The 15,744-nt window shown below is 42.9% G+C and overlaps 2 protein-coding genes across 2 annotated transcripts in view; one reads left to right on the top strand and one right to left on the bottom strand.

Annotated features, from left to right (window-relative positions):
* dnah5l (dynein, axonemal, heavy chain 5 like) overlaps positions 1 to 1,810 on the top strand; it is an 84,955-nt gene extending 83,145 nt beyond the window's left edge. Inside the window, exons 96-97 of the mRNA XM_085764017.1 lie at positions 235 to 456; positions 1,378 to 1,810. Coding sequence (XP_085620143.1) covers positions 235 to 456; positions 1,378 to 1,602 — 447 coding nt within the window. The 3' untranslated portion in view covers positions 1,603 to 1,810. The remainder of the gene's footprint in view (positions 1 to 234; positions 457 to 1,377) is intronic.
* A 29-nt stretch (positions 1,811 to 1,839) lies between these two features.
* LOC146966960 (caveolae-associated protein 4a-like) lies at positions 1,840 to 9,824 on the bottom strand. Its single transcript, XM_085763571.1, has 2 exons — positions 9,165 to 9,824; positions 1,840 to 3,942 (listed from the first exon to the last, which is right to left on the bottom strand). Exons 1-2 carry the CDS (start codon positions 9,525 to 9,527, stop codon positions 3,379 to 3,381), a joined length of 927 nt encoding a protein of 308 aa, XP_085619697.1. The 5' UTR covers positions 9,528 to 9,824; the 3' UTR covers positions 1,840 to 3,378.
* Between the last annotated feature and the right edge of the window lie 5,920 nt (positions 9,825 to 15,744).

Raw genomic sequence — 15,744 nt, 5'->3', positions numbered from 1 at the left:
CCTTCCACCACAATATATGTACAGCACCGCTAACATCACAGCCCTTGTCTTTGTTATTTTGTCTAAGTTGTCTTGTCAGTTCTTGTAATAAGTTGTTTTCTATGTCTATGTTTGTGTTTTTCCCCACCTGTCCTGTAACCATAGCACCTAATATATATTAAAAAAAAGAAAAAGAACATGTGGTCTCAGTTTCATCCAGCTGAGTGTTTATTTCTGTGTGTGTGTGTGTCTAAGGGTTTTCTGACCGCCATGCGTCAGGAGACAACGCGGTCCAACCTGTCCAGGGGTTGGGCCTTAGACACAGTCACTCTCAGCAATGATGTCACCAAGATGATGAAGGAGGATGTGTCGGCCCCGCCCCCGGAGGATGTGGGCGGGGTCTACATCTACGGTCTCTTTCTGGACGGGGCTGGATGGGACCGGAGAGGGACCAAACTCTCTGAAGCCCCACCCAAGGTCAGTCTGTGTTTTATTTTTAGATATTAAATAATAATTGATAATTGTGTAAGGAGTCAAAAAAATAAAAAGAAAGGCTAAATAAAATAATCAGCAAAATCATAAAGGGATAATGTGTAGGAATCCCCCCCATCTAGCGGTGTGGTTGCATATCAGAACGTATTCTTGATGTTGCATTCACGTGAAATTGGGCAGACGTCAGACAGACAACAGACGCTGCATGTAACAGGATAAACAAGCGTCTATAAACAAGTGGTCCGCCAGCACGAGGCAAAACAATACAGGCGTGACAATATGTTGTCATGGTGATGTCGTATTGTTTACCTGACCCACGTTTTACCGTCTTTCTCTGGTGGAGTAAAATGACATCCGGTTGGTTTGCCGACGGCCGTCTGCCTGACTGCACCTGAATGCAACACCAGTGCCTCCGTCCTTCCTCACACTACACAGTGGTGACAGTGTTAACAGGCCGAGCCCACAGCTCCGCTGAGTTTCTATGGTTACCTACGGTCACGCTGCCACTCAACGTAAAATATGGCGATGCAACATGGCCGCCTCGGTTCGGTGCATCGCCCACTTATGTATTTGTAACGACTTGTAACAACTCATTCTAAGGTACCAGAAAGCTTTACTTTGTATGTGGGTGTGATTCAACTTCAGTGAAATATGTATTTATGAAAGCAATATTTGATTTTTGCTAATAAAAAGCCAAATAAGTTACATACTGGGACTTTAAAATAAAAAAAATAAACATAATATATAAAAATATATAAATAATATGAATATAAATCTGTAATAAATTACATAATAAATCTTAAGGATCTAAAGAAATAATGTGAACTAATTTGAATAAATTCAATGACAAAAAACACATACAGATGTACATAACATAAGACGTTTCTTCCTGCTGTCTCCACTCAGGTCCTCTTCACTCCCCTCCCTGTCGTCCACGTCTACGCCATCAGTGCGGCCAACATGGCCGACAGTAAGCGTCAGTCTGGGGCGGTCAGCCTGTACTCGTGTCCCGTCTATAAGAAGCCGCGGCGCACCGACCTCAACTTCATCTTCTCTCTGCAGCTCAGGAGCGTGCAGCCGGTGGAGCACTGGACTCTCCGCGGCGCTGCACTGCTCTGTGACTGCAAGTGAGCTGCTGACTGTGAGTGACGATACACAAGTTTATTGTTCCACTGCACAGGTAACGGTTGTGGTAAATGGGAACTTTGATAGAATTGATATAGAAAATAGACCTGCTTAAATAATGACATGTATGCTGTGTGGGACCTGTATATCTTCTCTGAGTGTGAACTCATAGTGTCCAGTACCTGTGAAGACACTGAAATGAATAAAAACTCTGTGAGTAATGAAGAGCAGACTTGACTCTGGTTACAGAAATGATTCAAGTGAACTTTTATTTTCTCGACATGACAAACAGCTTTGATACAATATCACTTACACACTACAGCCATGCACTAACAAAAGCTACAAACACCAAAACACTGTAAAAATGTTGTTCGTCAGAGCATCGTAGTTACAAGGTTTTCTCACAGAATGAGCGCCAGCAGCAGAGCTGGGCTGTCAGAGGGCCACGCTGAGGCAGCAGCTGCTGCTCAGAGCTACCAAACCAGCACTAAGGCTCCAACTGTAAAATCATAATAGTTAAAAGTTGATGAATAGTTAAATAAAATATGTAAATGTATAAAATATTTCAAATGTGGAAAGAAAATTGGCATTGTTATCCTTTAGAACCACTCATTTGAAAAAACATAATTTACCGCAAAATTTTACCCAGGACAGATTTCAGTGATATTGCTATTGAATCCTATATTTTAGACTCCTAAACTCCTAAATTTCATTGAAGCTTCATATGTGCATTGTCTAATATGTAATATGATCAATTCTGCATAAAACACAATGTATTTGCTTTCCAGAATGTAGACTCATTAAGTTTATTACCTTAAATAAGATTCAAGAATTTCTTGAAGTAAAATGTAAGCTTTACTTAATATTGACAGGTTAAATGCTAATTAATGCTAAAGCTACAAGACTGTATGAAATATTCACTCACTCCCCTAATTCAACAGTAACTCACTAAGACTTTATACTGTACAATACACAATTTGAAAATGAAATATTTAAATCCATTGATTATCAAAGGGTTTTAACCTCCACTTATAGGCTATGATAGAAGGTTTGTAGTGAAATATAATATTTAATATGATTCAGTATTTGCCCTAATATATAATAATATTTGGTTTGATTTAGCACCACTTCAGCTCATGATGTCTAAAACCTCAACATGAACAGACTCCCATCATGATACTGCATCGACACACACACACACACACGTGTCCAGATGACCGACGTAGATCCTCAGTTTGAACCTTTAAACTTTAATCACTTTAATTCACCTGAGCGCAGAACTTTCTACCACCAAATGTCCCACGACCCTGTTGGAACTTTGTCCTCAATAACATCAACATGCACAAACCAGTGAGCAGCAGCGGTGTGATGATGGGAAAGTTCTGTGGAGGAATTCTGAACACTTTTTCTTTTATTTTCCAAAGTCAGTGTTTATTGAGCACAAAACAAAAAAAATAGACTATATATATATTCTGAGTTGATAAATGTCCAGAACACACATAACTGCACATGAAATGACCTCAGTGAGGAGTTTGTTTGGTTGTTGTCTTGACGTTCAGTTAAATTGGATCTGTGACCGGCTCGCTCCTCGCTCGCTTCCCTCGACAACTTTCAAAGAAATGGTAAACTTCATCATCATCATCATCGTTATCATCATCATCATCGCTCTTACACATCTGCTTGGTAAGCAGCAGCCCTAAAAACTTCTTCGTCTCCCTCTGCGTGGTCTCAGTAGTCCAAAGAAAACGCCCCAGATCCATCCGCCATCTTGCGTTTACTCGTTTACGATAGCTGCTTCATGTCATACATGGGGACCTCGGACTCCTCCGCCTTGCCGTCGTCTGCTGCCATGGCGGCTCCCGGGCTGCCTTTGCGGCCCTTGGGAGGAGGGACGGGCACGGCTCCCTCCGAAGCGCCCTCGGCTCCTTCCTGGCCCTCCGCCACAGTCCTCTCCTTCTTGAGCTTGGCCGGGACGTTCTTGGTGATGGTCTCCTTCAGCCTCTCCCCGGACTGCTTCAGCCTCTCTCCGGACTGGCGGATCTTCTCGCGCCTCTCGGCCGTCACGATGCGCTCGCCCAGCTTGTTGACCTTGGTGCCCAGGTTCTCGCGGGTCTTGCTCATGTTCTGCTTGGAGAAGGTGGCTTTGAAGCTCTCGATGCGCGTCAGGCCCGACTTCTTGACGCGGCCGGCCGCCGAGGAGTCCGCCTCCTCCACCACCATGTACTCCTCGTCGGACTCTGGAGGGAGCTCGAACTTGTCCGGTTCCACCTCGGCTCTGGCGGCGCCGCTGCCGCTGGGTTCTGCTGGCTCATTGCCCGGTGTAACAGCCTTGACCTCCTGGTCACCCTGAGGGAGGAGAACACAACAGTCTGAACTTGGGAGAACAACACGAGGAAACGACAGAATAACCAGACTTTGTTCCGTGGGAAGTGCATTAAATACGAAAAGAATTGTTTCTCTGCTGATACAAATGGACAAAGTCCAGTTGTTGATGTCAGGTTTAAATCTGTCTGTAGTTAAAGTGAAGTGTGTCATGCAGACTTAAGGCCTTGATCCTGCCCTCCATAAATAAACCGCAGCACCTGTTTCTGCAGCTCAGTGCTCTGCAGCGGGAAAGCTAAACATATCGGCCGGCTTCAGCACGGAGAGAAAAGTTGGATCACTTACAGCTTCAGGCTGCGTCACGGCATGCATCGCTCTGTAACTGGCAGGTCAGGTTACACCGAACATGAAGTGGAACAAAATGTTGAGGCTGAAGCTGCATAATGACCCAGATCCCTCCAGACCACTTTCACATAGAGTTCACCCTGATTCAGTCCCAGTCATTCAGCTAACCAGTGCGGCTGCAGCACACAACACACACTTGTTACAAGTAGACACACATTTACCAAAAAAAAAACTAGCAGAGGCCCCAAAAATCTAGAAAACGTATACAACATTACAACCTGTCCCATGAGTTTCTAAAATTGTTGCACATTCTGTCAGGAGTTTGCAGAAAACTTGTCTACATTGTGATCTGTGGTGAAATGTTAGCTGGACAGACACACTAAACTGGCTTTGAAAGGCCATAAATCTACTGAGGACCTCCTTGAACCTCCTTGAGAACCCCTGAAGGCCCCAAACACCTGACCTGGAAATCCAGGCATGAAGTTTGAAAACGTAAGAAAACTCACTACTATTGGTTTCCCTATCAGGAATCTGGGGAAATGTTTTTGTCTGTTTTTGACAAGCACTGGGTGATGGGATCTATAGAATCAGAAAAAGCTTTATGCTAGTCCTCTAGCCAGTCTGTAGCACACTAATGGGAGCATCAGGATCTTTGATTTCATGCATCTTAGGCACTATATGACACTTGATAGAGGTGCTGACATTTCCAAAGCTTTGACAGAACGCATAACAGTCATAACTGAGCTACACAGCGGGAGCATGAAGCAGAGTGTGCTAACAAGCTAGAAGTCAGCCAAGTTCAAAACTGCACTTAAAGTTCTAACATATAGCTTTGTTTAATCTGTGCAAAATCACAGACGTTCATTAACTGTTTGTCTTTTATGCTGGAGTTGTTGTTGTTGCACCTCAGTGACTATGTGCAGCCTCCTCAGGTCTTGTGACAGTGAATTTGCAGGATGTGTTGCCGTGTGCTAGCCGTGCCCACTGAGCATATCGGACAGGGTCTGTACACAGTTTTCCATCAAAACATGATGCAAATTTGAACTGTTGAAAATTTGAGTGCAGGTTTCCATTCACATCTATTCTCTAAATATTACAGTAGGAGCTGGTTGGTGGAGATAAAACAGCTGCTGGAGCTGATTCTACAGTCGTAGATGTAGATGTTCTCCACATGACAAAGATCGTGAATTTACACTCAGTTCTTTTTCTCTTTTTTCTTTTATTTTTTGCACAAATTGAAACTGTGCTCAAAACCCCATCGACTTCAACTACAAGTATTTCCGTCACCTAATGTCTTAGCTGATGGACAGATGTGATCACTCCACTCACATTGGTGGCAAAGGCATCATCTGAAGTGCAATGGAATTACAGTTTGGAGTGTGGCTGTAGACAATATTACCTTATAATCTATGAACTTGTGGCCATGTTGTGTAACAGTTCCAAACAGCAGCAAGTGTCAGGTGTGTCTTCTATCGACTCGTATGTTGTTAGATGAATCGATTGATTTGGGTTTTTTTATTTGAATTTCAAGGTTAGGTGCTTTCCCCTGCTCTCAGTCTCAATGCTAAGCTAAGCTAACCTCCACCACCTTTTCACCTCACCACGCAGTCAAGTCATGAAGTAGCAGAGTGAACCACTGCTGGAGCTGAGTTGCAGTCTTTCTCTGTGACATAGAAAAACCTTGTTCAGCTTAATTCGAACAATTCCATTTGCTACACAGAGCAAGAAAACTGAACAGCAGCTCAAAGACCGTCAGGGCATCATCCCTATGTTCCCTGGGTTCTATGTTCCACGCTTATCCAAAAAAGGCAGGAAACATAGCAGTAGCATTAGGGTTACTGTGCGTTCACACCAAAAGCTTCCAAAGCGTCAAAAACGATCAAGGGTGCGCTTCAGACAAGACAACTTCCAAAACGGCAAATATTTTCAGCCGCTTTGGCCGCTTTGGCCGCTCGTCACGTGACTGACGCCAAAGTTCGATCGCGCTGGTCATTGGGGAGCCGAAGGACAAAAAAAGAAAAGAAGGTAGCTATAGGACCTCTCTATTCTGACAGGCTGCCGCCGGTTGCCGCCGAACTGCGTCATAGCTAATTACCCTAAAGTTAACCAGGGCTCAACTTCTCGTCTGGTGACGCTTTGGACGCTTTGGAAGTTCAGTGACGCCAGTTGACACTTTGGACGCTCAGTGTCGCCTGGTTCTCATTGAAAATGAATTGACTTCCAGCATTTTGATGCTTTGGAAGCTTTTGGTGTGAATGCACAGTTAGGGGTAAGGGCAGTGGTTCCCACCCTTTTCTGACTTTTGACTCCATTTTGACATCAAAAATTTCTGGCGACCCCGCGATGTGCAGTCACGTGATCGCGGCCGTCAATCAAGATGCGTCGTCTCAGATATTTTTATTAATTTGAACTTGATTTACATTTGAGAAAGTAAAAGTATAGAATACACTTGTTTAAGATTGTGTGTGTTTTTTAAATCATAATTTTAAAAAGAATAATAATTAGTTTAAAAATATATTCATAAGTGATTTCTTTTAAATCAATTACTAGACATTCAAGCGATCCCATTTGAATTCCAGACGACCCCACGTGGGGTTGAAAAACACTGGGTTAGGGTGTATGTTCCGTTGTGTGCGATTAGAGATGTTAAAACAAAATATTAATGCTACTGCTATGTTTCTTGCCTTTTTTGGATAAGCGGGGAACATTGAATCTTTTTTTGTGTGTGAGCGGGGAACATAGAACATGGGGAACTTAGAACTTTTTTGGGGGTAACTGTGGAACATAGAACCTTTTTTGCAGGGGTAAGAGGGGAACATAGATACGCTCCGCCAGAGTACAAGACTCAGGCTAAGGCCTCACTGCTATGAAACCATAGGCAGAGGGGATGAGTCAGAGAGGAAGGATCAGGGGTCATGAACCCATTTGACCCGTGTGACAACACAGTTATGCGTTGAGCCCCCCCACAGCTGACCAGGAGGATTTCCTCCATCCGTGTCAGAGCAAATCAAACAGCGAACCCTAACGACATGATTAATAACCCTCACCCTGCAGATCGCTGCTAGCTCATCCAGAGAGAGAGAGCAGACAACTATATTAGGAGATGGTGGAGGTTGAGACTCAGAATAACCTGGTCTGTCAGTGCTCAGCTGGCACGGTCACTTACAGTACACAACCTACACAGCAGCTCTGCTAACTCAATACTCAGCAAACACAACTTATTTCAACAAATCTTCGTTTTACCCACGCTGTCCAGAGCAACCTGTGAACATCCACATCAGGTCGTTCTGCAGGTCATGGTTTGTATTCAGTGCCAACCCCCTGTGCAGGAATCAATGTGTCCCTTAAAGTATGTAGAGAATATCTACAGTTGCATTGTGTAGATGTGCACAGGCAGTGAAGTAGGCTCCTTTTTACTCTTTTCAATTCTACTTTTTGTCTTTTGAGTGAACATTTTGTTCATCAAAGTGAAGAGAAATTTCAAAAACTTCGGCTTTGCATGATACAACCGTCTGATGATTTTTTTAATAGACATAAACATGCACATGACACCAGTGTGCACAATGTAGCCTGACATCCAGCAGGTGCAGCCAGCCAATCACAGGCTTCCAAGCGATTAATCAACATGTGACCTCACTTACAGTATTGCAGCCAGAGAATGTACAGTACAGGCATTTGTTGCATTCATCTTAACTCATAATAAATATTCAAGTAAGTATTTTGTCAGTATTCTAATGTTATCATCGTAGGGTCATGCAGCCAAAATGACATTTCAAATTTGTCCTTTGGTGAAGAAGCACAAAGTACTGATGTCTCATCATTTTTTACAAATGTCACAAAGTTCATTCAGTGGTGTTTTTGACCAGATCAGATTGCTTGGCTGAAGAGAAACCAACTACGAGAAGTCCAAGAAAAATAGAAGGCAAGAAAGTTTTCCACACTGATGCAACTTTTAGTCTAAATCATCAAGTCAGTAATAAAGCATTTTGTTTCCACACAAATAGTCCTTCACACATTGTTATTTCTGAGTCAAAGCCCTTTCCTCCATGAGCTCCAGATCTGTGGTGTAACTGCAGCATGCTGACGTTTATCCAGGGCTAAAATAACCAGGTCACCATCGTGCTGGCAGCAGCTGGTAGCTGTTAACTGTGAAGGCCAAAGAAGTAAAATGAAGCCGGGTGTGTGTGTGCTTGTTGCTATTTCAACCCCTAGATCTACAAGACCTAGACAATCATTGAGTCATACAATTTATTAATGTTGAAAGAGCAATGACAGCCATGACTATGATCTTTACTTGATTGTGACTCCAATGTGGCTCTTGTGGACAAGATCTCAAGTGTGTGGAAATGAAGCATCATGCATTAAAATCCCATTCAATCCTTCAGAGAATAAACTGAACATCTCCAACTCTATGAACCAACCACATCAATTTTTATGCTGGTCATGTGTAACTTTTTAATCCAATTGTTTAATTAGTCTTCTGTTGAAAATGGCCGCCAGGTATTACATTATTACCGTTAGTTATGGAGTTGATGTTATTGGAATTGTACAATAATCCAGATGCAGAAGCCTGAGCCCAAAATACAACCATATTTTGAGGAGCCATTGTCGGCTTACCTTTCTTTGAATCCTCACCAGAACACAAAATGTATTTTACGGTGCATTTAGTCATGCTGCTTTAAGCTGCTGGCCTCCACAATCAGAGAATCAACCCCATTACTCAGAAGAAGACCTGAATTAGCAAGCATTACCCAGAGGCAAGTGGTCAGAACCTTGAAGGTCTAATTCCACAAGTGGTGAAGAACTTTGAGACATCAAAAGGGACAGCAAAGAACTCGACACTGGAACAAGTTTACAACCAAAGGACCAAACTATGACGTTTGTAAATCTACGGATCTTACCTGATAAATGACAACCCTGAACTTGTTCTTGGCAAGGAGATCCCCCTGGGTGGCTTCCACCTTCTTCACTCTGACGTTCTGATTCTCCACACGCACCCTGACATCCTTGATGTGGCGGCTGACCTTGCGCGTCTTCTCCAGAAGCCGGTCGACAGTGCTGCTGGTGTTGGCGTGGTCGCTGGTCAGCTTGACGACGTCAGCCTGGATGGTCTTCACTGTGCTCTCCAGCTCCAGCTGACGCTCCTCCATGCGCTGCTGTGTGGTCTGGACGCTGTCCATTAGGCCCGCCACGCGCTCCAGCAACGCCATGATGCTTCCTGCGTCATCTCCGCCACCCGTCGGCATACCTGATTTGTCTGTCATACTTGCTTGTTGGGTTGTCTGTTAGCTAGTCTGGTTGCTTGCTTGACAGACCGTTAGAACCCAATGTTCCAAATGTAGAACGGAAGAAGGGATGAGGATATCTGTTGCGACTGACAGCAAAGTCTTGAAAAATTCAGAAACGGCGACGATCAGAGACACAGAAATGCGACGACCAAAGGTTGAGGCATCAGAGGATCCAAAGAACAAGTGGGACGACGAGGGAGGAGGTATTGGAACCCCCGAAAGGAGGAGGACAGAAAGAAGGAGGACCAGAGGACCAGATCACCCTCTACAACTGGAGGTTGATCCTGAAACTGGTCACATCAACTGACAGACTCCACCCTGCAGGGAGAGAGAGGGAGGGATGACAGGAGTTAAGTGGAGGGAGGGATGAAAGGGGAACGGTAAGTCTAAAAAGAGAAAGGAAGTCAAATGCACATGGGGAATTTAGATGGAGAATCATCAGGGTTTTAACAATGTTTAATCAACATGTGGAGTTGTGGATTTTCACGCACGTGCCGAACCTGTAACAATGAATATCGTCCAGTAGAGATCTCTTTCTAAGTTCATCTTCTTCCAACTTCAAGACGTCACGTTCGGCTCCAGGAGGCCGGGTCTACTCGCAAACCTCCCACCAATCAGAGAATTTAAAATTGGAATTGGATATTGCCGGAATGTATGTGTTAATGAGTGAGATAGATAAAGAGTGACATAGATCCCAGCCTCACCCTGTGTTCTCTGCTGCTAAAAATACAGTGAGGGTAAAGTGACTCCCTGTGCCTCTTTGGGAGATGAGTGTATTAAAAGGAATGGACGCCCCCCCTCCCATCTATTCCTCCATCACCCATCCATCAACCGTCACCTTTTCACTTGTTCTGTCTTAATCCATCCCTCCAGGTTCGGTCCTTTTTAGCATCCCCAGGCCTACAAGTGAACAGCTAAGCATTCCTCATGCTAACGCTTGCCATCACTGCTATCTTAGTGCGTTATGGGGGTCCATGCCTATGTTCCCACAGCCTTATGTTCCTACAGCCCTATGTTCCCACAGCCTTATGTTCCCACAGTTCTAAGATTTTTCTCAAAATTAGGCCCTATGTTCCCACTGGACTCTCTCTACCTATCTGGACTCTATCTATCTGGCCTGTCTAGCCTCTACTGGGTCTTTTTACTAAACTTAACCAACTCTTTTCTTCATTGCCTAAACCCAACCAATGGTGGGACCAAAGGGCTGTGGGAACATAGGGCCTAATTTTCAGTGACAACAAAAGTTAGAAATGTGGGAACATAAGGCTGTGGGAACATAGGAATGACCCCCGTTAAATGGAACCCGGTAGTCCCAGTTTGGCCAGAAGGGCAGGAGCTTTCAAAGGCCTGAAGTTGGGATGATGAAAGAGTAAACAGCACAACTGAGACAGAAGTTTCAGTCAAAGCGTTAGTGGAAGTACAGCTACCTTCAAAGTCAATGGAAAACAAATACAAATAGACCTAACTTTGTAATTGGAAACCTGAAAATATTTTGTTTAACCCAGAACTTAACTTAACACTCAAAGATATTCATATAGAATTCATTTCTCTTACATTAAGTCAGTTTGTGGTTGAAATTGATGATGTTCCCCTTAAAAGCTTTAAAATCAGCCCTAATTTGAGACTTGGTGTGTGACTCAGGTTGTTGCATGTTTCTGTCCATGCAAGTGCTAACTAAGCTTGACCCTGCAGACACACTGCCTTCTTATGTCCAAACCTCAGCCTGATCCAGTTAGTGTAAGCTCAGTTTGTTTTTTATGATGCTGTTGGTCTGATGGTTAGAACTTGGGTACCAAAGACCAACAAGACGGAACCAAGACATCATTTGTACATTTTTGTCCAAAGCCAGCCTGATCCGTCTGGTCCCACTGGACTCAGGTTGGGTATCCACCCTCTAAATGCATGCAAAGTTATTTTACCTGCGTTGTATAGTTTACAGCGTACAAGTAACCAACTGATCTTTGGGAAACCCAAAGGTTTTTGGTGGCTTTACCTGTGTGTTTGCTCATTGTTCGTCATTTGTTTTTTCAGACCAAATATTCTTGATGACCATTAGCTGACACTTAGGTTCCTCAGCTTTCGCACACACAAGCAGCATCCTGTCAGAATTCAGTCTGAGTCAAAGCCAAAATTCCCTTCAATGTTCAGCCAACAGCCGACTGGTGATCAAACAGAGAAGAAGGAGGATGTGGAAGGAGGAGTGTGTTAGGATGTGAAGAGAATGAGGTGAGGTGAGAAAGGAGGGATAGAATTTGACGAAGAGAGAAGGGGACTCCCCGCCATCTAAAAGCCCTCCACCAGCTGCTGCCTATATTTATCCTGCCATCACTGCTATATTTAACTCCGCCTCCCAGGAGAAGACATGAATGCCTCAGCAGCGACAAGGAGTGCTTGGCTGTCAGCCTTCCTTCATCGAAGGTGGGTGGAGTTTTGAGTTTAGCTAATTCGTCCCCAGTTCACTGAACTGACATGACTCTCTGTCTTGTATTTCAGTTTCCATCCAGCAGCATCTGGTGGACATTGGAGGAACTGCCTCCTCCCACACCCCAGAAGTAGGCCTGCCACCAGGTGGACTATACCTGCATTACCTCTGAGTGTGATGTGTGCAGTTCTTTGGCACCAAGGTGAGGACAGTTTTGGTGTTTTAAAGGACAATTCTGGGCAAATTCAACTCGGGGGTGTATTTTTCTAACATTTTAGGTCTAAAAGAAGGAATCTGAAGATTTTCAGTTTGATTGCTCCTGTTTTGCAGTAGTTGTGTCTGTCCCCGCATCGCCACGGCAGCAATGAATGGGAGCGGATGCAAGTTCCGCTGTATACTTCGGCTGTTTACATCCCTCAAAGCCGCAATTTTCTTCCACAGACAGCGTCAGATGGCGACTCAAACATGCACCGAGAAGTTTATTTACTTCAAGCAAGCCGACATGTTTGTAAAACTAGATCTAATTCAAAGTCTCGTGCCAAGAGTTGATATTCCTGTGTTTATGACACAAACGGTAGCTTTCCCACTGCACGTGAACACACCGAGCACGGCAACTTGGGTCTCGTGCGAGATTCCGGGAGACTAAGTAGCGGAACTTCCATCCGCTCTCATTCATTGCTGCCGTGGCGATGCGGGGGCAGACACAACTACCGCAAAACAGGAGCAATTCAACTGAAAATCTTCAGATTCCTTCTTTTAGACCTAAAATGTTAGGAAAATACATCCCTGAGTTGAATTTGCCCGGAATTGTCCTTTAATTTTCAGCTTTACTGATCTGTTAAGTCATCAATAATAAGCAAATCCAAGGCTGCATTAAAATTACAGTAGTTAGTTGAATGCTAAAGGCTATGTGGTTCATCAGTCTGTTCTTCCCTGCAGTTTTTCAAACCAAGCATCAGCTCCATGTACTGTACTGTTCCTCTATGGATGTGACTTTGGTCCAGACTGAAATATTAACCTGCCTTTTTATTCAGTCATTCAGACACTCAACATGAACTGTAATAAGTGGCAAACCACAGACCTTTCCTCTGGCGCCATCTCCAGGTCACATTTGAACTTCTACGAATGTAAAAACATCACGCACATCCCAAAAAAACAGTAACTGCTGGGTGCTGGACAGAGAAGAAGTACAAAAATCAAACAGAGTCTGCACACCAGAAACTGCCCCTCAACATATATTTAATGGTAAATCACCTCATGTAATGTTCTGCTGTCCTGAAGGCCATGTGCTGCCTTTAAATGTATTTGTGCAGACTCTGTTGGATGTTGGATTTTTGTACTTACTTCTCTGTCCAGCACCCAGCAATTACTGTTTTTTTGGGATGTGCATGATGTTGGATTTTTTTTTCACATTCTAACTTCTCCAATACATTATTTAAGTAAATACTTTTGATGGAAATTCAATGCCTTTTGAGACCTGAACCAGTCCTTTTAAAGGGACAACGAGGAGTTTCTATTTGGTTATAAAAAAGTCTCACGTTAATGTGGATGCATCTACGTTACCCACACTTGTTAATGGGCCCATTTTCGATAAATATATCGCTTTGTCTCTATCATTATTTTGTTATTATTAGTGGTGGCGGAGATGCTGGGTGAGCCGACCAGCATTTCTTTACTTTCTACTTAAAACATGAGTCTGTCTTGCACCGGTCAAAGACTTTCATAGTGCGCGCGGAAGCTCATAAATGTAGTGTGAAAACACTTCGCTTTTCCAAAACTCATCGTTGTACCTTTAAAACTCCATAAATTAAAAAAAACTTCTCATCAAACCTTCTGTCAGTATGTGGACAAATTAAAATGACACAGTGGGTTTGAACATCATAATTTAATTCTAATTCATCTACAGCACAGTCTAAACAACAACTTCACTGTTTCATGCAGTATGCAACAACTACAGTAAAATCAGACCGGGTTCCCACAAGCATCACAAGACCGAGACCACGGCTCCACAAATGTTTGTGTTTGTCATCCAGCAGATGACAGATATGGCTCCGTGCTGCGATGCCCCAGGGAAGCTCAGCCCAGCTTATTCATCTATTCCTTCTACCACAATAAAACAACCAACACGGACACTTCGTACCATTGTTACAAATTATATAAAAAAGAAGAAACTAAACCAAAAAACACAAAAACAAACAGTCATTTAAATTATTATCAGTTTGTCCAAACACAAAAAAAACATTGGAATCCATTTCCGGAATGGCGTTAGCTGAAAATTAAGCAATAAAATAATTATAACAACAACCTGTACATGTCAGCTTGTACCTTATTATTTTCAAGCAGTAGAAAAAACAGCATTTTGGTTTTCAGGTGCGTCTCATCATAACAAATACAAAAAAATTAAAATAAAGTTAATCTGAGTTACATGTAGTTATTTTTGACCCTGTGAGAGGCAGCAAAAGAGAAAATAACACAAACACAGACACAAGTCTACTGCAGGAGAAATACCCCAGAGGGCTTAGTGGTCCCTGATGATCCTGTAGTCCCGATACAGAGCGGCCCCTAGAGTATTAAGGCGTTATTACATAGTGGTGACAAACGATATAAAAAGAAAATCTGGCTAACCATGAGCAGCAGTGCGTCATGGGAAATATTAGTTTGAAACGAAACCAGGGCTGCGGTCAAAAACTCCTTTACAAACAATTTTTCACTGATCCTTAAGTCAAGATGTGAGAATCTACACTTTCACAGCCCATTCACACTGGGTTATATTATTATATGTTACTGACATGGCTCAGTAAATGTTGCTGCAACAATGTCTTGTCTATTCTTTAATGTTTCCTAGGCTAATGCTAATGTTAACTGGGTTCTTATTGTAGCTGCCACTCAGATACGTCCAGTTCATTTCTGCCGTAGTTCTGAAAGCTTTCCAAAGAAAATGGACTTTAACCGCAGCCCTGGTGTTACAGTTTCAGTGCTGGCTAGCAAACGTCTCACTGCATTTTTAATTTGCAAAGACTGTTTTGATGCACAGTGAGCATCAACCTTTAACTGTTCCATCAAAAAGTACAGAAAAAGAATCCAGATGTGTAGTTTTATGGTGGATCCTAAACACAGAGGCAAAACACTACTTACTGACATTTAAATACCACCAACAGCATCCACATACTGTTTCTCACTATATGGCTCACACCCCTATGACTTCAAGTTATATAACTTATGAGTGCTTGAGAAACGACTTCCAACGCATCCACTATGGGAAACATCTATATGTCTGAATTCAGTTTATCAGATCCTGATGTACATTTTTTTAATTTAATTGTTAATAAAATGAAGAAAAAAAACAAAAAACATTTGGCCACAAATGGTTTCTGGCCATTTCAAAAAGAAGTGGTATTTAAATGTCAGCATTAGGTGTTCTGCAGTGTTAAATATCAACATAAAAGCACAGAAACAGCACTGGTCTGCGCCCCACAGGGTGAAAACAAAGAGACAACATTTTTGCAATTAGTATGAGGACGGTCCAGAGTGAAGATACAATCAGATAAATAATGTTTCCTGTTGGACGATCCACAGTGGTTCAGAGTCTGAGAGGACAGCAGCATCATGACAAACATAAACCAACCTGTATGTCTCCGCTCTGACTGCTGGAAAACACAAAGTCATCTGGAGACGATGAAGAGACAAAAATGTGCAGACAGAAAAAAAAACAAAGACGGCAGAAAATCTTCAAAATAAGGCCCCTTAAGAAAGATAAAATAATTCTTTTTT

The sequence above is a fragment of the Trachurus japonicus genome, chromosome 20 (genome assembly GCF_045865225.1).
Source record: "Trachurus japonicus isolate A0001 chromosome 20, Traja_1.0".
Lineage (NCBI taxonomy): Eukaryota > Metazoa > Chordata > Actinopteri > Carangiformes > Carangidae > Trachurus > Trachurus japonicus.
The sequence above is the reverse complement of the archived record's forward strand: the minus strand, read 5'-3'. Positions and strand labels throughout refer to the sequence as shown.

Bases quoted from the DNA above. Each gene is read 5' to 3' on its own strand.
- LOC146966960 (XM_085763571.1), bottom strand. From the start codon at position 9,527: ATGACAGACAAATCAGGTATGCCGACGGGTGGCGGAGATGACGCAGGA. The intron at 3,943-9,164 runs GTAAGATCCGTA...CTCCTCCCTCAG, and splicing joins TCAGGGTTGTCATTTATCAG to GGTGACCAGGAGGTCAAGGC.